This window comes from Staurois parvus, unplaced genomic scaffold (genome assembly GCF_062004578.1).
Source record: "Staurois parvus isolate SC_StPar_1 unplaced genomic scaffold, SC_StPar_1.0 ptg001161l, whole genome shotgun sequence".
NCBI classification, from domain to species: Eukaryota; Metazoa; Chordata; class Amphibia; order Anura; family Ranidae; genus Staurois; species Staurois parvus.
The window spans coordinates 1067998-1093410 of NW_028318957.1; the positions used below are offsets into that span (position 1 = coordinate 1067998).

The 25413-nt window shown below is 51.2% G+C and overlaps 1 protein-coding gene across 1 annotated transcript in view; it reads right to left on the reverse strand.

The window, feature by feature from the left end:
• Window positions 1-830: 830 nt before the first annotated feature.
• Window positions 831-25413, reverse strand: part of LOC149439092 (NACHT, LRR and PYD domains-containing protein 3-like) — a 29783-nt gene continuing 5200 nt past the window's right edge. Inside the window, exons 3-5 of the mRNA XM_089659483.1 lie at window positions 23353-23518; window positions 8292-8357; window positions 831-2536 (exon numbers count right to left, since the gene is read on the reverse strand). Of these exons, the coding sequence (XP_089515609.1) occupies window positions 831-2536; window positions 8292-8357; window positions 23353-23518 (1938 nt within the window). The remainder of the gene's footprint in view (window positions 2537-8291; window positions 8358-23352; window positions 23519-25413) is intronic.

Genomic DNA, 25413 nt, shown 5'->3' on the forward strand with positions numbered 1-25413 from the left:
CTAAAATTTTTACATTTGCCACCGGTTCCGCCCCCCATACATCCCGACGCTCGCAGGGACCGGAACACGGAAGCCGGATGCCGGCATCGGCCAGAGGAGATGGCCGGGGACACTGCAGCGGGAGCGTAGGACAAGGTAAGCACTGCAGGGAATCCCTGTGCAACACTGCATGGTAAGCCCGAGTGTAGTTCGGGGTTACTGCTTTTGGTACTGAAATTTTACCCCGAGCTACACTCGGGAATACCGCCAGGGAGGTTAAGGTCAGAGGTGCGACCCCACAGACACGACCAATGGTGTCACTGCTACTTGTTTAACACAGACATCCCATAGATCAGATTCTGCTGCCTCTACTCATCTGTACATTTGATGCAACAATCTAATACATTCACATAGATACCTATAGAGTCCACATATAACAGACAACAAGAAGCACCAACAATTTGTAACTTCTCCAGAGCTGCTCCCATCCTCTGAAACTCCCTTCCCCAATGCCGACTATCTTCTTCTCTGTCCACTTTTAGATGATCCCTGAAAACTCATCTTTTCATAGAGGCCTATCCTGCCCCCACCTAACAACTATACATGTATTTTGTCCATCAGCCCATCAACTACAGTTATTACCTCTTGTATCTCTCGACCCGCCCTCTTAGATTGTAAGTTCTAACAAGCAGGGCCCTCTGATCCCTCCTGTATTAAATTGTATTGTAATTGTGCTGTCTGCTCTTATGTTGTAAAGCCCTGCATAAACTGTAGGCATTATATAAATCCAATATAATAATAATAATTTCTATGGAGAAATTCCTGAGCATTTTATTGTTCATAGTTAATATTTACCTCAAACTCTTGATGTTGTGTAGAGCCAGTACAAGTTTTCTCAATCCTTCACTCTGAATATTACATGAATGTAGATTTACTTCTCTCTCTCTGCAGGATTGAAGGAGATAGGACAGCACAGAGCAGTCCAGAGGGCTGAGGGGGACATCAGAAAAGTCAATGTTGTTTGATCCAATACATTGTGACACCAGAGCCTTATTCCTGCTCTCATGGAGATAGTAGAATATATTAAGAAGATCTCTGTTGCCTCTTATGGATGTGTCAGGTTTTTGTTCTGGTATTTTCTTCTGGATCCAGGTGATGACGTGTCTGGCAGCCTGAGTAGACAATTCTCCCACATGAGGCTTTAACATGGATCTAGTAGAAGAGTCTGAGAAACCGCAGAGGAAACGGAGGAATATTTCGGCACGGCCGTCTTTGTAAGATTCAGTCCCATCAAGTGTTTCCTGTAATCTGTCAGCATTATAGTCAATAAAATGGACTAAAGCAGCAAAAAACTCCTGAAGAGTGAGATGTAAGAAGGTGTAATCCACATCAGGAGGCTGACCAGATTCCATCAGGAAAGATGAAAAGAGAGGTTTATCATTTCTCACACTGAATGACTCCAGATGACGCTCATCAAATACAATCATGTGATTCATGACTCCATGTTCTGCCATCCACCCCATAGATGTCAGCAGTTCCCGGGCAGTGTGAGCACCATCTTTATTCTGGCTGTGATTGGCTAGAATGTTGGAGACAAAAGTCACGAAGAGTTGTGTCACTGTTTTGGGTAATGATGTCATCAGCTGATCGGTGATTGTTGGTTGGGCTCTGAAGCACATTGATAACACTGTACAGATGATCCAGCAGTATGCTGGGATATAACAGAAAGTGTACAGCGTGTCATTCTCCTGCACATAATGAAAAGCCTTCTCTGACCATTCCTCATTTCCAAAGAAATTATTGAAGAAGGTCCTTCTGTTTTCATGGAGAAATCCCATAATCTCTGCTATTCTCTGGAAAACACTGGTATCAAGTGATGCCAGTCTGGTTGGGCGGCTGGTCATCAGTACAGAGCAACCCTTAAGAAGACTCTGCCTCACCAAACTGACCACAATATCACCAAAATGCATCCTGTAAGCAAAGAGTCTACTTGATCTGAAATCTATTTGGTGAATACTTTCATCCAAGCCATCAAATATAAACAGAAGTCTCTTTGGATCTTCTAAAATATCTCCAATCTGACTCTTCAGATACGGATATTGTTGAAGAATCATCTCCTCCAAGCTGACCTCTCCCAGTCTATTAAGGTCCCGGAATCTGAAGAAGAAGACAAAGGCAAATCTCTGGTAGTGTTTTCCGGTCACCCAGTCATAGACAAACTTCTGCATCAGTGTGGTCTTCCCTATTCCTGGCACTCCACTCACCATTACTGCATGTGGTACACACTGGGACTGGTGGTCCCATCGGAACAGCTTGCTGGGGGAAATATGTTCCAGTCCAGTCTGTGTTTCCTTCAAGCATTCCTCATGTTTTACCCCGGTCTGTATTATCTCATTCTGGGGACGCTGCCGGAACTGATCAGTGGAGACTACAATCAGCTTCACATAACGCTCATTGATGAGGAATCTTTGTGGTTCCAGGGTAGTTCCGGGGGGTCTATGCTCCACTAGAGTCTCAGTCCTCTTCATCAGATGATGTTTGTGCTTTTCCTGAATATCTGGGAATATAATAGAAATATTTTTTGACTCAGGTTAAAACAGTAGTTGAGAAAATATAAGCAGTACTCCCAGTGGAAGTGGTGCTGTCAGGGGCTTCCTTTACCGCCTTCAAAGTTCAATGTGTCGCCTTGGTCTCCTCCCCACATATTCCCAATAAGTGCCCTATGCTGCCTCTTCTATACTCTGTGGCTAGTGTTGGCATCTCCGGCTCCAGGATGGCTCAGGTGAGATCACACCTGACTAGAGATACTTTACTATGCAGACATTAATCAGAATAGGACCTCCAGCTAATTACAGCTCTTTTTGCAGCTCTGAGATGTCAAGTTTGAATACCATAAGCTTCAAAGGGAGATGATGCTGGAAGCTGAAAAGTTGTGTCGCTAAAAGCCACGTTATTCAGGAACTCCAACCTTTCACCATGCCAGCCAACCACAATGCTGCACTTTGTATGGTTGGAGAAGTACAAAAAAGCACACACCCCCATCCTCTACAGTAACCTCAATATAATTTAAATTAATCAAATTAATAAAATAAAATGTGAATATACTGTAATGATATACAATGATCCAGATATAAAAAATACATCTTTGACCAAGAATTTCTATGAATATAAAATAATAAAAGCAAGAATGTTGGCCACTTTCCAACTACCTAATGTATATGTGTGCCAGCGAGGTGGGTGGGCCATATCGTCCATGCGTCACACATATGCATCTATGGTGCATCTCTGTTCTGTGTGGAAAGCACTACCAGCGTGACTGAGCAGTCACTATTTATAAATGGGAGGTGGTGGGGGTTCCTAATCATGTGATTGCTATAACAGCCAATCACAGCAATCACATTACCAGGAACTCCGCTTCTGCCTCCTGCATTCAGAGCCCAATAAAGAGGTGTTGGAGAAAGATTAAAAAGAATCAGCGGTCATGGGAGAATGTTGTCTTCTAATTTTTCATTTTAAGTGTATGTTACCCAAACATTTCATATTCCTGATATTTGTCTGTTGTACCATAGGCAGTACTTGTGTTAAAAAGTCTCCTGTTCTCTCTGTATTGCTTCCTTTGGGGTTCCCGCCAGTCCCTCTGCTTATCTATTTCTTCCTTCCCAGCATTGTCAGTCATAAAGAAATACTTATAATTAAAAATGATTTTTTCCTAAGGATACGTGTCTTTCAATATATAAATTTTTTTTTTTACCTAAATTTGTATTCTTACTTGTTCTGTGTCTGCTGTCCTGTTGAATGATAGATTTACTAAAGCTGGAGCACTCAGAATCTGGTGCAGCTGTGCATGGGAGCCAATCAGCTTTTAACTTTAGCTTGATCAGTTAAAGGATAAGTTCACCTTTTGGACAAAAATAATAAATGCACATTTTTTTGCAGGTAAAAAGATGTGCATTTATGATTATTGTCCAAAGGAGCCTGGAAAGCATTGCACCGGCGATCAGTAGATCTCTGATATTATGCAGGTCTCCTGCAGATCTGTCAAAATATCTGCTTGGCCGTACTGGATGTACAGGATGGTATGGGGTGTATGGGATGTACAAGGATGTACAGGGTGTACTGGATGTACGGGGTGTACTGGATGTACGGGGTGTACTGGATGTACGGGGTGTACTGGATGTAAGGGATGTACGGGGCGTACTGGATGTAGAGGATTGTCACGGAGTGCCCGTGCCTTCCCCACCCCCTTTGCTTGCTGTCCCTTTGCCTATCCCTTCACTCCTCCACCCCCCCTTGCAGATTCCTCTTCCTGCCAGCCTACATCAAAGGGCTGTGCAGGAGGGAAGGAAACGGCCCCTGTGGTGTGGTTAGCACCTCTCGGGCCCCCCACGAAGAATCCCCAGCAAAGGGCAGCCAAGGTGTCTCTGCACGCCCCCCTGAGGTTTCCCGCATTGGAGACAAAGGCAGCGCTCTCGAGAGCACGGTCCGTTTCAAGCAACCCAACGCTGGGTCGGCTGTTGCCGGGCAACCGAGAAGTGTCCTGCGCCAGCTTAAAAAGGCCCTGTCAAGCTGGCCGCTGTGAGGGCCCTTGTCTAATGATCGCTGCTGTCCCTGGAAAGCTGGCCGCTGTGAGGGCCCCTGCCTGCTGATCACTGCTGTCCCTGGAAAGCTGGCCGCTGTGATGGCCCCTGCCTGCTAATCGCTGCTGTCCCTGGAAAGTTGACCGCTGTGAGGGCCACTGTCCGTTGCTGAGTGTCCCTGGAAGCTGACCGCTGGGAGTGTCCCTACAAGCTGTCTGTTGCTGAGTGTCTGCAAGCCGCCTACCGTGAGTGTCCCTACAAGCCGCATGTTGCCCTGGACTGCACCTATTGTGTGCTCAGACTACCCTTGCCATGAACTGCCCCTATTGTGTGCTCAGACCACCCTTGTTTGAACTGCCCCATGGCGTGCCCAGAGTTTAGCTACCTGGACTGCCCCCGAGGGCTTGAGCCATCTCTACCCGAATCAGCCCCCACAGCCAAGGTCCGCTGAGTCCCCGTGAGCCCGCTTACTGTGAGTGTCCCTACAAGCCGCATGTTGTGGAGTGCCAATAGCTGCCCCGATTGAGTGCCTTCCATAGTTCAATAAAGCTTTGTGTGTTTACCATCTTCTTTGTGCGCTCTGTCCTGCCTACGCTTCCATTACACTGGTGGCAGTGGTGGAGGACCAGAACGCGGAAGGAGATGATGGAGAGCGATAGCATCCTACAAGTGCCTCCAAGGAGACCTGTTGAAGTCCCCTTGCCGGCATTTGTAAAATGAAAGGGGGAGGAGTTGTCACGGAGTGCCCGTGCCTTCCCCACCCCCCTTTGCCTGCTGTCCCTCTGCCTATCCCTTCACCCCTCCCTCCCCCTTGCAGATTCCTTGCGTCCTGCCAGCCTACATCAAAGGGCTGTGCAGGTCGGGAGGAAACACCCCCCATGGTGTGGTTAGCACCTCTCGGGCCCCCCACCAAGAATCCCCAGCAACGGGCCGCCAAGGTGTCTCTGCGTGCCCCCCCAGGTTTCCCGCACCGGAGACAAAGGCCGCGCTCTCGAGAGCACGGCCCGTGTCAAATGGGCGTGCTTCGTTGCCCCGGCAACCCGACACTTGGCCGTCCGTTGCTGGGGCAACCGGGAAGTGTCCTGCGCCAGCTTTAAAGGCCGATGCGGGACCCCGGTGGGTGTGTGTATGCTCGAGGCCAGACCCCACAGCCAAGACCCTGCCGAGGCCCTGCAAGCCTGTGTTGATCCCCTGCTTGGGAGAAGCGCTGTGTGGGGTCTGAGCTGAGGCCAGACCCCACAGCCAGAACTCCCGCTGCTGTCCCTGGCAAGCTGGCCGCTGTGAGGGCCCTTGTCTACTGACCGCTGCTGTCCCTGGAAAGCTGACCGTTGTGAGGGCCCCTGTCTGCTGATCGCTGCTGTCCCTGGAAAGCTGGCCGCTGTGAGGGCCCCTGTCTGCTGATCGCTGCTGTCCCTGGAAAGCTGGCTGCTGTGAGGTCCCCTGTCTGCTATTTGCTGCTGTCTCTGGAAAGCTGGTCGCTGTGAGGGCCCCTGCCTGCTAATTGCTGCTGTTCCTGGAAAGCTGACTGCTGTGAGGGCTGCTGTCCATTGCTGAGTGTCCCTGGAAGCTGTCCGTTGCTGAGTGTCCCTACAAGCCGCCTGCTGCGTAGTGTCTGCAAGCCGCCTACCGTGAGTGTCCCTACAAGCCACATGTTGCCCTGGACTGCCCCTATTGTGTGCTCAGACTACCCTTGCCATGAACTGCCCCTATTGTGTGCTCAGACCACCCTTGTCATGAACTGCCCCTATTTTGTGCTCAGACCTCCCTTGTTTGAACTTCCCCATGGCATGCCCGGAGTATAGCTACCTAGACTGCCCCACTGAGAGCTTGAGCCATCCCTACCCAAACCAGCCCCCACGGCCAAGGTCCTGCTGAGTCCCCGTGAGCCTGATGTTGTCCCTAGAAAGCTGTGTGGGAGCTGTGCTGAGGCCAGACCCCACAGCCAAGGTCCCGATGAGTCCCCGTGAGCCTGATGTTGTCCCTAGAAAGCTGTGTGGGAGCTGTGCTGAGGTCAGACTCCACAGCCAAGGTCCCGCTGAGTCCCCGTGAGCCTGATTTTGTCCCTAGAAAGCTGTGTGGGAGCTGTGCTGAGGTCAGACCCCATAGCCAAGGTCCCGATGAGTCCCCGTGAGCCCGCTTACCGTGAGTGTCCCTACAAGCTGCATGTTGTGGAGCGCCAAGAGCTGCCCCGATTGCCTTCCATAGTTCAATAAAGCTTTGTGTGTTTACCATCTTCTTTGTGCGTTCTGTCCTGCCTTCGCTTCTGTTACAGGGATGTATGAGGTGCACTGGATGTAGGGGATGTACTGGATGTAAGGGGTGTACTGGATGTATGGGATGTACTGGATGTAAGGGGTATACTGGATGTACAGGATGTACAAGGATGTATGGGATGTATAGGTGTCAGGGAGCGAGGAGCCAGACACACAAGGAGGTGCAATTAAAGGTAGGTTTATTAATATAAATATAAGACAAGAGTCTATGTAAGTCCAACAGCGGAAATCATAGATAAAGCCGGAATCGTCGCCAGAGACAGGATCAGGAGTCAGGAAGAATCGTCACCAGAGCCGAGATCAGGAGCCAAGAGGAGTCTTAGCCAAAGCCGAGTCGGTATCCAGGAAAGCAATGAGTAGCTAAACAGGAGCTTGTTGCTGTGCAAGAGACAGGACACGAATGCAATGAGCAGCTGCAGACAGCAGGCTTAAATGTGATAAGCCACCACCTCCTGGAGGAGGCTGAAAGCATAAAGGATCCCACAATGCTTTGCAGACACCTAAGATGGATGCCAGCACATGGAGCAGCACAAGCCCTGAGGAAAGGTAGGACCTTGACAATAGGGTGTACTGGATGTATGGGGTGTACGGGGTTTAGGGGATGTATGGGGTGTACTGGATGTAGGGGATGTATTAGGTGTTCTGGATGTAGGGGATGTATGGGGTGTACTGGATGTAAGGGGATGTATGGGGTGTACTGGATGTAAGGGATGTATGGGATGTACTGGATGTACGAGATGTGCTGGATGTATGGGATGTATGGGGTGTACTGGATGTTCGGGATGTATGGGGTGTACTGGATGTACGGGGTGTACTGGATGTAGGGGATGTATGGGGTGTACTGGATGTAGGGGATGTATGGGGTGTACTTGATGTATGGGGTGTACTGGATGTATGGGATGTACAAGGATGTACGGGGTGTACTTGATATAGGGGAAGTACTGGATGTAGGGGATGTACGGAGTGTACTGGATGTACGGGATGTACATCCTCTACAGTAAACTCAATATAATTTAAATTAATCAAATTAATAAAATAAAATGTGAATATACTGTAAGGGTGTAGGGATGTACAGGGTGTACTGGATGTACGTGATGTATGGGGTGTACAGAATGTACGGGGTATACTGGATGTACGGGCTGTATGGGATGTATGGGGATGTACAGGATGTAGGGGATATACGGGGTGTAGGGATGTACAGGGTGTACTGGATGTATGGGATGTACGTGATGTACGGGGTGTAAAGGATGTATGGGATGTACGGGGTGTACAGACAAGCAGATATACTGACAGGAATCTTCAATGAACTGTGGAACGCCGCGGTTGCTTATTGAAAACTACAAGCCCACGGCTGCTAAGGCTGTTGGGACTTGCAGTTCATTCATTCATTCTGAGAATCCAGCAGAATCTAATCCCATGTTTTATAAGATATAATGTATAATGAGTTTTGTTTTTTTTTTACCTCTCAGCTTCGGAGTCAGCGAGTGTCCGAGTTCATCCAGCAGAATCTGACCCACCAGACGATCACCTATACAGAGGAATAGAAGATGACCGGTCTGAGTCATGTATGATTGAAGCTGACCTTTCACAAACTACACATTAGATTTATGTCCAAACAAAAGAAAATACATTAAAGCTGAACTCGGGGATAAGGAAATATTGTGTGAATATATTCATCCTGTGTATTGTTCCTTGAATCTTGATATGCTTTGTGTTCTTCCAGATCTGTGCAGTAATCAGTGTGAGACTTTAGTGTCTGTGCAGGAGTTTTCTGTAATAAAGACCGCTCACTGCTGCTTCCTCTCCTCTAATCAGCCATACACGGGTTGAACTTAGAAAAGTTTTTTGAAAGAAAATTTTTTCGAAGAGTTTTCATTCTAATTTCGCACCATTAGTGGGCCACAGAAATGCCCGATTTTTGTGCCACCATCAGATTTGAGTTCTCGGGCATGTTGGAAATTTTTTGAAAAACAAATGAATTTATAATCAATGATAGGAGAATCGTGTGAGAAATATAATCGAAAAATAAATTAAGCCAGCCATACATGGGTCGATTTCCGAAATAATTTTCTAAGAATTTTCATTTGAATTTTGCACCACAGAAACAGCCGATTTTCATGCGACCATTTGAGTGGCCGAATCAAATTTGAGTGATCGGTAGAGATGAGCGAATCGAAGTAGGCGAAGTGGAATTCGTTTCGAATATTGTAAAAATTTCGATTCGCGCCGAATCCGAAAAATAGCCTACTTCGGACGCGCGAATCGAAATTTTTCTTAAAATGGCGGCGACATGTGCGGCGACGGAGCGGGGATGTCTGGGAAGGCGCGCGGACAAGGCGCGCTGACCCATAATGCATTCATTAATGACATGTGATCGCATTAGCCAATCAGCAGCCAGCCAGCCAGCACTGTGTAATGGTCGAGCTATAAATGGCGGCCATTTTAGAATTCTTCATTTGCCTCCAGTCATTCAAGAGAGGCAGACGTGCTGGCTGCATTGAGGGAGAGAGTTAGGGACACAGAAACGTTACTTAGGACATACAGAACAGTTACTTAGGGACACAGAAACGCTACTTAGGGACACAGAATCGTTACTTAGGGACAGAGAAACTTTACTTAGGGCCACAGAAACGTTACTTAGGGACAGAGAAACTTTACTTAGGGCCACAGAAACGTTACTTAGGGACAGAGAAACTTTACTTAGGGCCACAGAAACGTTACTTAGGGACAGAGAAACTTTACTTAGGGCCACAGAAACGTTACTTAGGGCCACAGAAACTGTTACTTAGGGGCAGAGAACTGTTACTCAGGGCCACAGAATTGTTACTCAGGGCCACAGAACTGTTACACAGGGCCACAGAACTGTTACTCAGGGCCACAGAACTGTTACTCAGGGCCACAGAACTGTTACTCAGGGCCACAGAATCGTTACTCAGGGACAGACATAGAATTGTTTCTCAGGGCCACAGAATTGTTTCTCAGGGCCACAGAACTGTTACTCAGGGCCACAGAACTGTTACTCAGGGCCACAGAATCGTTACTCAGGGACAGACATAGAATTGTTTCTCAGGGCCACAGAATTGTTTCTCAGGGCCACAGAACTGTTACTCAGGGCCACAGAATTGTTACTCAGGGCCACAGAATCGTTACTCAGGGACAGACATAGAATTGTTTCTCAGGGCCACAGAACTGTTACTCAGGGCCACAGAACTGTTACTCAGGGCCACAGAACTGTTACTCAGGGCCACAGAACTGTTACTCAGGGCCACAGAATCGTTACTCAGGGACAGACATAGAATTGTTTCTCAGGGCCACAGAATTGTTTCTCAGGGCCACAGAACTGTTACTCAGGGCCACAGAACTGTTACTCAGGGCCACAGAATTGTTACTCAGGGCCACAGAATCGTTACTCAGGGACAGACATAGAATTGTTTCTCAGGGCCACAGAACTGTTACTCAGGGCCACAGAACTGTTACTCAGGGCCACAGAACTGTTACTCAGGGCCACAGAATCGTTACTCAGGGACAGACATAGAATTGTTTCTCAGGGCCACAGAATTGTTTCTCAGGGCCACAGAATTGTTTCTCAGGGCCACAGAACTGTTACTCAGGGCCACAGAACTGTTACTCAGGGCCACAGAATCGTTACTCAGGGACAGACATAGAATTGTTTCTCAGGGCCACAGAATTGTTTCTCAGGGCCACAGAACTGTTACTCAGGGCCACAGAATTGTTACTCAGGGCCACAGAACTGTTACTCAGGGCCACAGAACTGTTACTTAGGGCCACATAACTGTTACTCAGGGCCACAGAACTGTTACTCAGGGCCACAGAACTGTTACTCGGGGCCACAGAATCGTTACTCAGGGCCACAGAATCGTTACTCAGGGCCACAGAACTGTTACTCAGGGCCACAGAATTGTTACTCAGGGCCACAGAATCGTTACTCAGGGACAGACATAGAATTGTTTCTCAGGGCCACAGAATTGTTTCTCAGGGCCACAGAACTGTTACTCAGGGCCACAGAATCGTTACTCAGGGCCACAGAACTGTTACTCAGGGCCACAGAATTGTTACTCAGGGCCACAGAATCGTTACTCAGGGACAGACATAGAATTTTTTCTCAGGGCCACAGAATTGTTTCTCAGGGCCACAGAACTGTTACTCAGGGCCACAGAATCGTTACTCAGGGCCACAGAACTGTTACTCAGGGCCACAGAATTGTTACTCAGGGCCACAGAATCGTTACTCAGGGACAGACATAGAATTGTTTCTCAGGGCCACAGAATTGTTTCTCAGGGCCACAGAACTGTTACTCAGGGCCACAGAATCGTTACTCAGGGCCACAGAACTGTTACTCAGGGCCACAGAATTGTTACTCAGGGCCACAGAATCGTTACTCAGGGCCACAGAATGGTTACTCAGGGCCACAGAACTGTTACTCAGGGCCACAGAATTGTTACTCAGGGCCACAGAATCGTTACTCAGGGCCACAGAATCGTTACTCAGGGCCACAGAACTGTTACTCAGGGCCACAGAATTGTTACTCAGGGCCACAGAATCGTTACTCAGGGACAGTCATAGAATTGTTTCTCAGGGCCACAGAATTGTTTCTCAGGGCCACAGAACTGTTACTCAGGGCCACAGAACTGTTACTCAGGGCCACAGAATTGTTACTCAGGGCCACAGAACTGTTACTCAGGGCCACAGAACTGTTACTCAGGGCCACAGAATCGTTACTCAGGGACAGACATAGAATTGTTTCTCAGGGCCACAGAACTGTTACTCAGGGCCACAGAACTGTTACTCAGGGCCACAGAATTGTTACTCAGGGCCACAGAACTGTTACTCAGTGCCACAGAATTGTTACTCAGGGCCACAGAACTGTTACTCAGGGCCACAGAACTGTTACTCAGGGCCACAGAACTGTTACTCAGGGCCACAGAATCGTTACTCAGGGACAGACATAGAATTGTTTCTCAGGGCCACAGAACTGTTACTCAGGGCCACAGAACTGTTACTCAGGGCCACAGAACTGTTACTCAGGGCCACAGAATTGTTACTCAGGGCCACAGAACTGTTACTCAGGGCCACAGAATTGTTACTCAGGGCCACAGAACTGTTACTCAGGGCCACAGAATTTTTACTCAGGGCCACAGAATTGTTACTCAGGGCCACAGAATTGTTCCTCGGACAGACACAGAATTGTTACTCAGGGACACAGAATTGTTACTCAGGGACACAGAATCGTTGAATTAAAGAGTATGTCAGACAACATGCAGAGGAGTGGCAGAGGAGGCAATGTTTCAGGAGCGAGCAGACGTGGCAGCAGAGGAAGGGGTCGAGGCAGCACTATTCGCAGCCAGAGGCCAGTGCTCCCGGTGTCATCCAGCGGTCGTGTCTCCACCGACAACCCTGCCGTCATTGATTGGTTGGCTCGGTCGTCTTCCTCTTCCCAGGTCACCTCTGACACCTACAGCCAACGGTCGGTGTGTACGTCAGACACAACCGTTAGTTGGCATGGCCCGGGAGCAAGCCCACTGAAATCACGTGTCCTCTACCTGCCCCTGTCCTTTGCTGTTCCCTCACCAAGCGAAGTATCGCATGCTGTGGGCTCAGCCCCACTGTACAGTGAGGAAGAGCTAACAGAGGGCGGTCAGGAACGGGGGGAGACATCCGCCTTTTCAGCAGACAGGCGAAGAAGTACTGGCGAGGAGAGTGGCTCGGTAGCCGGTCTAGAGACAGGTCTGTCTCCTGACCCAGATGCAGCCGAGGGGGCTAGTAGTGAGGCGGAGACCCTACTTGATGATGAGGAGGTTGATCGCACTTGGCAGCCTCGTCGTCATCAGGTAATTTCTTCCGCATCATCAGGAGAAGAGGGTGCCAGCTTGGCAGCGAGCGAAACAGTCGGTGGGTTGCCCAGGAGGCAGCAGGGTCGCAGCAGTGTCAGTGGAGCCAAACGGCCACGGAGTAGAGCACCAGCTCCACTGCAGCCTACCACCACGGCCAGTAGTGGTGCCGGTGCGCACGAAGGAAGTAGCAGTCAGCCAGTGAGGAGTAGTGGGGGCAAAGTTTCCTACTCGGCGGTGTGGCAATTTTTCGTCAAGCCGCCCGAGGAAGTAAACGTAGCCGTATGTCGACTATGTGGCCAGAAAGTCAAGCGTGGCCAGGGGGCCCATGTTGGGACTACAGCGTTGCGTCAGCATATGCAGCGTCGCCATTTGGTGGCCTGGGAAAACCGTGATAAAGATACGGCGGTTCTGCCTGCCCCAGCCCCCGCTCCATCACCCGCTCCGTTACTTGCTCCGTCACCCGACGTCAATCGCCCTCTATCAGCCAGTCAAGGCTCCAACACCTCTGCTGAGGGGAGTTGTCGCTCGTTGGCATCTTCCGCTCGTTCAGATGCTCCTTCTCCTGCTACTCCTCTTCTCGGATTCCGTCAGCAGTCTTTCTTGGAATCCGTTTCCAAGAGACAACAGTTTGCGAGCACGCACCCGACGGTGCAAAAGCTGAACGTCCTCCTGTCCAAGTTGCTGGTGCTGCAGTCCCTCCCTTTCCAACTGGTGGACTCAGCACCTTTCCGAGAAATGATGGCTTGTGCCGCGCCGCGGTGGAGAGTGCCAAGCCGTCATTTCTTCGCCAAAAAGGCAGTGCCAGCCCTGCATTCACATGTAGAAGAGATGGTGGGCCAGTCTTTGAGCATGTCGGTCTCTGCCAAAGTGCACGGCAGCGCCGACGTGTGGAGCTGTAACTACGGTCAGGGACAGTACATGTCATTTACGGCCCACTGGGTGAACGTGGTGCCGGCACAGCCGCACCAGCAACTTGGACAGGTCACGACGCTTTTGCCTCCACGTTTGCACGTCCTTGGTCCAGTAAACATGTCCGCCTCTACCACCTCTTCTTCCGCCGTGTCCTCAGCCGCCACCCCCGTGCCAAGTCCCATTACCCGACCGGCATATCACATGTGCAGGGCGCAACGGTGTCACGCTGTGCTGCACCTGGTATGCCTTGGCGAACGTAGTCACACAGGGGAGGAACTTCTGAGTGTAATGAACAGAGAAATCGACAGATGGCTGTCTCCGCGCAAACTTAAAATCGGAACCATGTTGACCGACAACGGAAAGAACATGGTGTCTGCTCTGCGTCAAGGAAGGTTGTGCCATGCGCCATGCATTTCTCACGTGTTCAATCTGGTTGTCAAGCGGTTCCTAAAATACACCATCCCACTGCAAGACATCCTTAAAATGTCACGTAAACTTTGCATGCATTTCAGCCATTCCTACACCGCAAAGCACACCCTCCTTGAGCTGCAGCGGCAGAACGGAATTCCACAGCATCGCCTGATCTGCGACGTTGCAACAAGGTGGAATTCAACCCTACACATGTTAGACCGCCTTTACGAGCAGCGAAAGGCCATCACCGATTTCCAGATGTTACAAGCGGATAAAGGTACTCCCCTGTGTAACTTAGATGTCAGCCATTGGCAGCTCATGCATGACACCTGCCGCTTGCTCAGGCCCTTTGAGGAGGCCACGCTATTCGTGAGTCGGCAGGACTATGGGATGAACGACGTCATTCCTCTGTTGCACGTCCTGGAACAAATGCTGATAACAATGGCTGGTCAGGGTGCGGTAGACGTGGCGCACAGATCTCAACGCCACATGACCCCTGTGGGGGCAGGACAGAAAGAAGAGGAGGAGGTAGAGGAGGACATTTGTGCTCAGGAATTATTGAGTGAAATGGGTGGTTTTTCCACTCAGCGGACAGGAGTGGAGGAGCAGGAGCATCTGGTAGAGGAGGAGGAGGAGACAGAGGACCCAGACGCACCGTGGCAGTATGCTGTGGAGATGGAGGCAGGGAGTCCTTCGCATTCCTTGGCGCAAATGGCCCATAGCATGCTTGGTTGCTTGTGTAGCGACAGCCGAATAATAACCATCAGACAGAGGGATGACTTTTGGCTGTCCACCTTGTTGGACCCTCGCTACCGTTCCAAAATGGTGGCCTTTTTCACACCTGCTGAGAGGGAGGCCAAAATTACGTACTATAAAAACCACCTATGTAGTCAGTTGGTCTCTGCCTTTCTGCGCCAACGTCCATCCTCAGACACTGTGGGCCCTGTGCGCTCGCGTTCCGCTGCCATGGCAGCAGGGGAGGGGTGGGGTGGTAGGAGCAGTGGCAGCTCCACCAGCAGCGGCTGCCTCAGTCTGCAGTCGATGATGAGTAGCTTTCTTCACCAGCGCAGTGAGGAAACTACTAACCAGCCGCAGCAGCAGCAGCAGCATCAGGTGGACCTGGAGCAGGAGCTCAAACAACAGGCTTGGGCCTACTTGGACAGCACCCTGCCAACCGAGGTAGACAATCCCCTTGACTACTGGGCAACGAAACTTGACCTTTGGCCCCAACTAGCTGAATTTGCCCTTGAAAGGCTGTCATGCCCGGCCAGTAGCGTGGCATCGGAGCGCGTGTTTAGTGCGGCAGGAGGTATTGTAACTCCGCGGAGGACACGACTGTCCACCCAAAGTGTGGAGAGACTCACATTTGTGAAAATGAATCAGGCGTGGATTAGTCTGGATTTCAAACCACCAGTTCCTGACACAACTGACTAAATCCGCCATGAATCATGCCCCAAACATGTGCCACTTTGATGTCTCCTCACACACTGCTGGTGTGTTCAATTTTTTGACATAGGGTGCTGGCACATTACGGGCCTCCCATAGCTGCTGCCAGGCCCCTAATCTGCCATGGGCCCCTATACCGCCTCCTCATGCTGCTGCCAGGTCCACAGTCTCTCATGGGTCCCTGTACGGCCTCCCATTGCTGCTGTCTCCCATCGCCTCACTCTGCCATGTGCCACTTTCAGGTCTCCTCACACACTGCTGGTGTGTTCAATTTTTTGTCATAGGGTGCTGGCAGATTACGGGCCTCACATAGCTGCTGCCAGGCCCCTAATCTGCCATGGGCCCCTATACCGCCTCCTCATGCTGCTGCCAGGTCCACAGTCTCTCATGGGTCCCTGTACGGCCTCCCATTGCTGCTGTCTACATCGCCACACTCTGCCATGTGCCACTTTCAGGTCTCCTCACACACTGCTGGTGTGTTCAATTTTTTGTCATAGGGTGCTGGCAGATTACGGGCCTCACATAGCTGCTGCCAGGCCCCTAATCTTCCATGGGCCCCTATACCGCCTCCTCATGCTGCTGCCAGGTCCACAGTCTCTCATGGGTCCCTGTACGGCCTCCCATTGCTGCTGTCTCCATCGCCACACTCTGCAATGTGCCACTTTCAGGTCTCCTCACACACTGCTGGTGTGTTCAATTTTTTGTCATAGGGTGCTGGCAGATTACGGGCCTCACATAGCTGCTGCCAGGCCCCTAATCTGCCATGGGCCCCTATACCGCCTCCTCATGCTGCTGCCAGGTCCACAGTCTCTCATGGGTCCCTGTACGGCCTCCCATTGCTGCTGTCTCCCATCGCCTCACTCTGCCATGTGCCACTTTCAGGTCTCCTCACACACTGCTGGTGTGTTCAATTTTTTGTCATAGGGTGCTGGCAGATTACGGGCCTCACATAGCTGCTGCCAGGCCCCTAATCTTCCATGGGCCCCTATACCGCCTCCTCATGCTGCTGCCAGGTCCACAGTCTCTCATGGGTCCCTGTACGGCCTCCCATTGCTGCTGTCTCCATCGCCACACTCTGCCATGTGCCACTTTCAGGTCTCCTCACACACTGCTGGTGTGTTCAATTTTTTGTCATAGGGTGCTGGCAGATTACGGGCCTCACATAGCTGCTGCCAGGCCCCTAATCTTCCATGGGCCCCTATACCGCCTCCTCATGCTGCTGCCAGGTCCACAGTCTCTCATGGGTCCCTGTACGGCCTCCCATTGCTGCTGTCTCCATCGCCACACTCTGCCATGTGCCACTTTCAGTTCTCCTCACACACTGCTGGTGTGTTCAATTTTTTGTCATAGGGTGCTGGCAGATTACGGGCCTCACATAGCTGCTGCCAGGCCCCTAATCTGCCATGGGCCCCTATACCGCCTCCTCATGCTGCTGCCAGGCCCGTAATCTGTCATGGGCCCCTGTACCGCCTCCTCATGCTGCTGCCAGGTCCAGAGTGTCTCATGGGTCCTTGTACGGCCTCCCATTGCTGCTGCCAGGAGGCAGCAGTGTCAGTGGAGGCAAACGGACACGGAGTAGAGCACCAGCTCCACTGCAGCCTACCACCACGGCCAGTAGTGGTGCCGGTGTGCACGGAGGAAGTAGCAGTCAGCCAGTGAGGAGTAGCGGGGGCAAAGTTTCCTACTCGGCGGTGTGGCAATTTTTCGTCAAGCCGCCCGAGGAAGTAAACGTAGCCGTATGTCGACTATGTGGCCAGAAAGTCAAGCGTGGCCAGGGGGCCCATGTTGGGATTACAGCGTTGCGTCAGCATATGCAGCGTCGCCATTCGGTGGCCTGGGAAAACCGTGATAAAGATATGGCGGTTCTGCCTGCCCCAGCCCAGGTTTCCATTTTGTCATAGGGTGCTGGCAGATTACAGGCCTCCCATAGGTGCCGCCAGGCCCCAAATCGGCCATGGGCCCCCGTACCGCCTGGTCACGCTGCTGCTGAGCCCACAGTGTGACCTGGGTCCCTGTACCGCCTCCCATTGCTGCCACTCTGCCATGTGCCACTTTGAGGTCTCCTCACACTCCTGCTGGTTTCCATTTTGTCATAGGTTGCTGGCAGATTACAGGCCTCCCATAGGTGCCGCCAGGCCCCAAATCGGCCATGGGCCCCCGTACCGCCTGGTCACGCTGCTGCTGAGCCCACAGTGTGACCTGGATCCCTGTACCGCCTCCCATTGCTCCCACTCTGCCATGTGCCACTTTGAGGTCTCCTCACACTCCTGCTGCTTTCCATTTTGTCATAGGTTGCTGGCAGATTACAGGCCTCCCATAGGTGCCGCCAGGCCCCAAATCGGCCATGGGCCCCCGTACCGCCTGGTCACGCTGCTGCTGAGCCCACAGTGTGACCTGGATCCCTGTACCGCCTCCCATTGCTCCCACTCTGCCATGTGCCACTTTGAGGTCTCCTCACACTCCTGCTGCTTTCCATTTTGTCATAGGTTGCTGGCAGATTACAGGCCTCCCATAGGTGCCGCCAGGCCCCAAATCGGCCATGGGCCCCCGTACCGCCTGGTCACGCTGCTGCTGAGCCCACAGTGTGACCTGGATCCCTGTACCGTCTCCCATTGCTCCCACTCTGCCATGTGCCACTTTGAGGTCTCCTCACACTCCTGCTGCTTTCCATTTTGTCACAGGTTGCTGGCAGATTACAGGCCTCCCATAGGTGCCGCCAGGCCCCAAATCGGCCATGGGCCCCCGTACCGCCTGGTCACGCTGCTGCTGAGCCCACAGTGTGACCTGGGTCCCTGTACCGCCTCCCATTGCTGCCACGTGCCATGTGCCACTTTGAGGTCTCCTCACACTCCTGCTGGTTTCCATTTTGTCATAGGTTGCTGGCAGATTACAGGCCTCCCATAGGTGCCGCCAGGCCCCAAATCGGCCATGGGCCCCCGTACCGCCTGGTCACGCTGCTGCTGAGCCCACAGTGTGACCTGGGTCCCTGTACCGCCTCCCATTGCTGCTGCCAGGCCCGTAATCTGCCATGGGCCCCCGTACCGACTCCTCATGCTGCTGCCAGGTCCAGAGTGTGTCATGGGTCCCTGTACGGCCTCCCATTGCTGCTGCCAGGCCCCTAATCTGCCATGGGCCCCCCTACCGCCTCCTCATGCTGCTGCCAGGCCCCTAATCTGTCATGGGCCCCTGTACCGCCTCCTCATGCTGCTGCCAGGTCCAGAGTGTCTCATGGGTCCCTGTACGGCCTCCCATTGCTGCTGCCAGGAGGCAGCAGTGTCAGTGGAGGCAAACGGACACGGAGTAGAGCACCAGCTCCACTGCAGACTACCACCACGGCCAGTAGTGGTGCCGGTGTGCACGGAGGAAGTAGCAGTCAGCCAGTGAGGAGTAGCGGGGGCAAAGTTTCCTACTCGGCGGTGTGGCAATTTTTCGTCAAGCCGCCCGAGGAAGTAAACGTAGCCGCATGTCGACTATGTGGCCAGAAAGTCAAGCGTGGCCAGGGGGCCCATGTTGGGACTACAGCGTTGCGTCAGCATATGCAGCGTCGCCATTCGGTGGCCTGGGAAAACCGTGATAAAGATATGGCGGTTCTGCCTGCCCCAGCCCAGGTTTCCATTTTGTCATAGGGTGCTGGCAGATTACAGGCCTCCCATAGGTGCCGCCAGGCCCCAAATCGGCCATGGGCCCCCGTACCGCCTGGTCACGCTGCTGCTGAGCCCACAGTGTGACCTGGGTCCCTGTACCGCCTCCCATTGCTGCCACTCTGCCATGTGCCACTTTGAGGTCTCCTCACACTCCTGCTGGTTTCCATTTTGTCATAGGTTGCTGGCAGATTACAGGCCTCCCATAGGTGCCGCCAGGCCCCAAATCGGCCATGGGCCCCCGTACCGCCTGGTCACGCTGCTGCTGAGCCTACAGTGTGACCTGGGTCCCTGTACCGCCTCCCATTGCTCCCACTCTGCCATGTGCCACTTTGAGGTCTCCTCACACTCCTGCTGGTTTCCATTTTGTCATAGGTTGCTGGCAGATTACAGACCTCCCATAGGTGCCGCCAGGCCCCAAATCGGCCATGGGCCCCCGTACCGCCTGGTCACGCTGCTGCTGAGCCCACAGTGTGACCTGGGTCCCTGTACCGCCTCCCATTGCTGCTGCCAGGCCCGTAATCTGCCATGGGCCCCCGTACCGACTCCTCATGCTGCTGCCAGGTCCAGAGTGTCTCATGGGTCCCTGTACGGCCTCCCATTGCTGCTGCCAGGAGGCAGCAGTGTCAGTGGAGGCAAACGGACACGGAGTAGATCACCAGCTCCACTGCAGACTACCACCACGGCCAGTAGTGGTGCCGGTGTGCACGGAGGAAGTAGCAGTCAGCCAGTGAGGAGTAGCGGGGGCAAAGTTTCCTACTCGGCGGTGTGGCAATTTTTCGTCAAGTCGCCCGAGGAAGTAAACGTAGCCGTATGTCGACTATGTGGCCAGAAAGTCAAGCGTGGCCAGGGGGCCCATGTTGGGACTACAGCGTTGCGTCAGCATATGCAGCGTCGCCATTCGGTGGCCTGGGAAAACCATGATAAAGATATGGCGGTTCTGCCTGCCCCAGCCCAGGTTTCCATTTTGTCATAGGGTGCTGGCAGATTACAGGCCTCCCATAGGTGCCGCCAGGCCCCAAATCGGCCATGGGCCCCCGTACCGCCTGGTCACGCTGCTGCTGAGCCCACAGTGTGACCTGGATCCCTGTACCGCCTCCCATTGCTGCCACTCTGCCATGTGCCACTTTGAGGTCTCCTCACACTCCTGCTGGTTTCCATTTTGTCATAGGTTGCTGGCAGATTACAGGCCTCCCATAGGTGCCGCCAGGCCCCAAATCGGCCATGGGCCCCCGTACCGCCTGGTCACGCTGCTGCTGAGCCCACAGTGTGACCTGGGTCCCTGTATCGCCTCCCATTGCTCCCACTCTGCCATGTGCCACTTTGAGGTCTCCTCACACTCCTGCTGGTTTCCATTTTGTCATAGGTTGCTGGCAGATTACAGGCCTCCCATAGGTGCCGCCAGGCCCCAAATCGGCCATGGGCCCCCGTACCGCCTGGTCACGCTGCTGCTGAGCCCACAGTGTGACCTGGGTCCCTGTACCGCCTCCCATTGCTGCCACTCTGCCATGTGCCACTTTGAGGTCTCCTCACACTCCTTCTGGTTTCCATTTTGTCATAGGTTGCTGGCAGATTACAGGCCTCCCATAGGTGCCGCCAGGCCCCAAATCGGCCATGGGCCCCCGTACCGCCTGGTCACGCTGCTGCTGAGCCCACAGTGTGACCTGGGTCCCTGTACCGCCTCCCATTGCTCCCACTCTGCCATGTGCCACTTTGAGGTCTCCTCACACTCCTGCTGCTTTCCATTTTGTCATAGGTTGCTGGCAGATTACAGGCCTCCCATAGGTGCCGCCAGGCCCCAAATCGGCCATGGGCCCCCGTACCGCCTGGTCACGCTGCTGCTGAGCCCACAGTGTGACCTGGGTCCCTGTACCGCCTCCCATTGCTGCCACTCTGCCATGTGCCACTTTGAGGTCTCCTCACACTCCTGCTGCTTTCCATTTTGTCATAGGTTGCTGGCAGATTACAGGCCTTCCATAGGTGCCGCCAGGCCCCAAATCGGCCATGGGCCCCCGTACCGCCTGGTCACGCTGCTGCTGAGCCCACAGTGTGACCTGGGTCCCTGTACCGCCTCCCATTGCTCCCACTCTGCCATGTGCCACTTTGAGATCTCCTCACACTCCTTCTGCTTTCCATTTTGTCATAGGTTGCTGTATGGCCTCCCATTGCTGCTGCCTCCACCGCCACACTGTGGCTCCAAACACTGGTTTTGGCCCCGTGACTGGCCAAATGAGTGAAGTGTGCAGTGATTCTAAGATCGACGGCACTCATCTGCATGTCATACTGACTGACAGTATTATTTCTCTTCCCCAGCAGACTCCAAGGGCATTTAAATTAAAGGTACAGTGTTCTGCACTAATATTAAGTCTCTCTGAAGCCTAGAAACACCCTTTTTTAAGTTAAATTCACAGCGAATATATTCGACTCGAATCGAATATTTTCGACGAATCAGTCGAATCGAATTTTTTAATACTTCGCTCATCTCTAGTGATCGGGCATGTTGGAAATATTTTTGAAAATTAACAAATTTCTCATTAATGATGGGAGAATCGTGTAGGAAATATAATTGAAAAAGTAATGAGCATGAGCTCTGATCTGAAAAGGAAAGAAAACTACTGGCCATAAAAATTATTTTCTGTAGCAACAATGAGGTGAAATTGAAGGCTTGGATGGTCGAATTTCGAAATCAATGGTGGCACCATCGGATTACAAAATGCATGAAATTTCTGGTTTTCTAAAGAAAATTTGTTTGGAATTTTGACCCGTGTATGGCCTTCATAGCACCAATTGTCACAGTGAAATATTTTAGTAGTGTTGTGTTACAGTATTTGATTTATTATTATTTCTCTGTGACCATCACTTGTTTATCATTGCTCTGTATCTTTAAGCTGCCTCCTCCTGTCTAAGCTGAGCTCTTTCTCTCACCGTACTTGTACTCCCCCCTGCCTCTCTCTGGTAATCATTCCACTGTACCCTGTCTTCCTAAATGCATCTTTCCATAAGGCTTACAACATTAACGTTTTTCTACCTATGATTATTCTCCATTAATCGGGACATTCAAATGGGTTTCCTCATCTGACTTTCTCAACATGTGAGTTTATTCATTGAGTTAAACTGTCTGACCCGATGCAAGAGATAGATTCAACACCACGTGGTATACTGTAGCTGTATACATCACTAGAGATAAAGTTTATTGTCCTGTAGTCCAGTCAGAGCAAGTAGTGAGACCGGACAAGCTTTTCAGAAGATAGAGGTTTAGGAGTAATGTGGTCACATGGTTTACATTCCACAAAAAGATATTGGTAGAAAGTCTGTCTATCATGGCCGTGAATAGGGGTACCACCAGTCCTCCTGTATGGGGCCCAAGCCAGCAGGGGGGCCCAAGCAGCTGGGAAAATCGGATGTGGGCAGGGGGGCAATTACTGGAACCAATTCCCTGTATGGCTCTCAGGGCCAAGAAGGGTGGCTGCCCTGGACACAGTGGTTTTCTGTAGGGATGGGGGCTCCTTCCATCAGTTACAAGCCTGACAGGAGTAGTGGCAGTGATTTTTAACAAGTGTGTGACAGCTGGGCATAGGATCCTCTAAGCTTACACATAATAAACCGGGGGGGCATTTTGACCAGCCCTCTTCTTCTCTCCATACAGAGGATTGGTTCTAGTAATTGCCTCCTGCTGCACCGAATGATCATCTTCCCTGTGCACCATACATTTCCCCCTGCTGGCCAGGCCCCCCTGTGTGCTCCCACCCCCGCAGTGCTGCCGGCTTCCCTTCTCTTCTTCTCACCGGCAGCTGCAACACACAATAGGATCCTTCAGCATCAGGATGGATTTGATTTAAATCACTAGCGAAAAGGCTAGTCCATAAAATATTATGTAATAATAATCGAGCCTTTTTCACTAGTGACAGCGAGGTTTTCTGTATGGAAAAGGGAAGTGGAGAAACTCTGTCACAGAGGAAAAGAGAGGAGAACAATGATAGTGTAGTTTGCCAACAATAGAGTTACACTTGGCATAATTGGTGCCAGCTATTATTTTGTAGTAATTGATATCAATCATTATTTTGGGATAATTGGTGTCGATCATTATTTTGGGGTAATTGGTAGCAGTTATTATTTTGGGGTAATTGGTGTCAATCATTATTTTGGGGTAATTGGTGTCAATCATTATTTTGGGATAATTGATGTCAATCATTATTTTGGGATAATTGGTGTGGATCGTAATTTTATCACAATGTTGACTGATAACACAAAGTCCTGTTACCTCTCTGTGTGATCTCATCCAGAACGGCCAATAAATTTGGATGATCTTTCTTTAACATATAGAGACATTTCCAGAGTCCAATCACAGCTTTTCTTCCCCGATCCTGAATGTCTTGTAACAAGGTATGAGAGAAGAAAGAGCGGTCTTTATCCATTGACAGGTATTTCTGCAAAAAGACATCTTATGATTGTTCCATTTCCACATTTAGAAATGTAATTTCAATATATTGTGTTTTATTAGGTAAAACATAAAAAATAATTCTGGTTGCTCTGACTGCTCTGTTCAGAAAAGTAAATCCTGTCATAGTGAAGTTATACTGCCTGAACTCTGCCTGACTTTTGTGTGCTTTTTTAGAATGGCTCCTTCTTCTAACACCAGTTGATGTAATAGGATCAGGACTTTTTGTCAGCGAGAACGCGGGGGAACGCAGTTCCGGTACCTCTAGCACTTAAAGTGTTACTAAACCCCGGACCCCGCATTCACTGTTTGCTCCCCCTGGACCCCGCATTCACTATATCAGGTCTCCCCAGACCCTGCATTCACTATATCCGCTCTCCACAGACCCCGCATTCACTATATCAGGTCTCCCTGGACCCCGCATTCCCTATATCCTCTTTCCCCGGACCCCGCATTCACTATATCCACTCTCCCCGGACCCCGCATTCACTATATCCGTTCTCCCCGGATCCCGCATTCACTATATCCGCTCTCCCCGGACCCCGCATTCACTATATCCGCTCTCCCCGGACCCCGCATTCACTATATCCGCTCTCCCCGGACCCCGCATTCACTATATCCGCTCTCCCCGGACCCCGCATTCACTATATCCGCTCTCCCTGGACCCCGCATTCACTATATCCGCTCTACCCGGACCCCGCATTCACTATATCCGCTCTCACCAGACCCCGCATTCACTATATCCGCTCTCCCCGGACCTCGCATTCACTATATCCGCTCTCCCCGGACCCTGCATTCACTATATCCGCTCTCCCCTGACCCCGCATTCATTATATCCGCTCTCCCCAGACCCCGCATTCATTATATCCACTCTCCCCAGACCCCGCATTCACTATATCTGGTCTCCCTGGACCCTGCATTCACTATATTCGCTCTCCCTGGACCCCGCATTCACTATATCTGGTCTCCCCGGACCCTGCATTCACTATATCCTCTCTCCCCAGACCCTGCATTCACTATATCCTCTCTCCCCAGACCCTGCATTCACTATATCTGGTCTCCCACAGTACACACAACATGGAAATGCAATTATTTTAGTAAATGTAAACTGCTAAATACCTTTTCTCATCAGCAGTATAGAGCAGTCTTTTGATTTCTCTCAGTGTCCAGCAGATCACTGGTTAAAGCTTGTAGGAGAAGTTTTCTTTCTGCTCTAGGAGGATGCAGACTTCTGTCTGACCAGTGCTGATAGGCCCTGTTCTGAGCACTCTCCCAAGGAAAAAAAAATCTCTAGCAATACACACCAAATTGAGCATGTGCAAAATACCTACGGTTCAGTCTGTCTTAGGTCAGGAGATAAGTGATAGTCACTTGAAAAAGGGGAGGAAAAGAGAAGACCGGATCAAACGGCCTTTTTACACAATGCAGAGGATTACCCCTTAGGTTCCACAGTGAGTATAACAAGCACGCTTTACTGCATCTACAGACTGATTGTACTGTTGTGGGTTTAGTAACACTTTAATGCATGTAATGGCAAGGGAGGCTGGAGGGTCTATTGATGCTGGCTGCTGGGAATCTATTGTCACTGGAGGGGATATATTTTTGCATGGTGGTCTCTTGGTGCTGTGGAGGGATCTATTGTTGTTAGAGATGGATCTATTATTGCTGGTAAGGGATCTATTGTTGCTGGGAGGTCAGTTGTTGCCGGAAGAGATCTACAGTACTGTTGAGGGAGGAGTCTATTGATGCTTGCTGATGGGAGTATATTCTTGCTGGGGTGTAATTTTATTGTGATGGTCCATTGTTGCTGGGAGAATCTATTGTTTGGGCTAATGTTGCTGGCTGCAGAGTATTTTACTGTTTTTCTTGTTATCGTTAACAAAT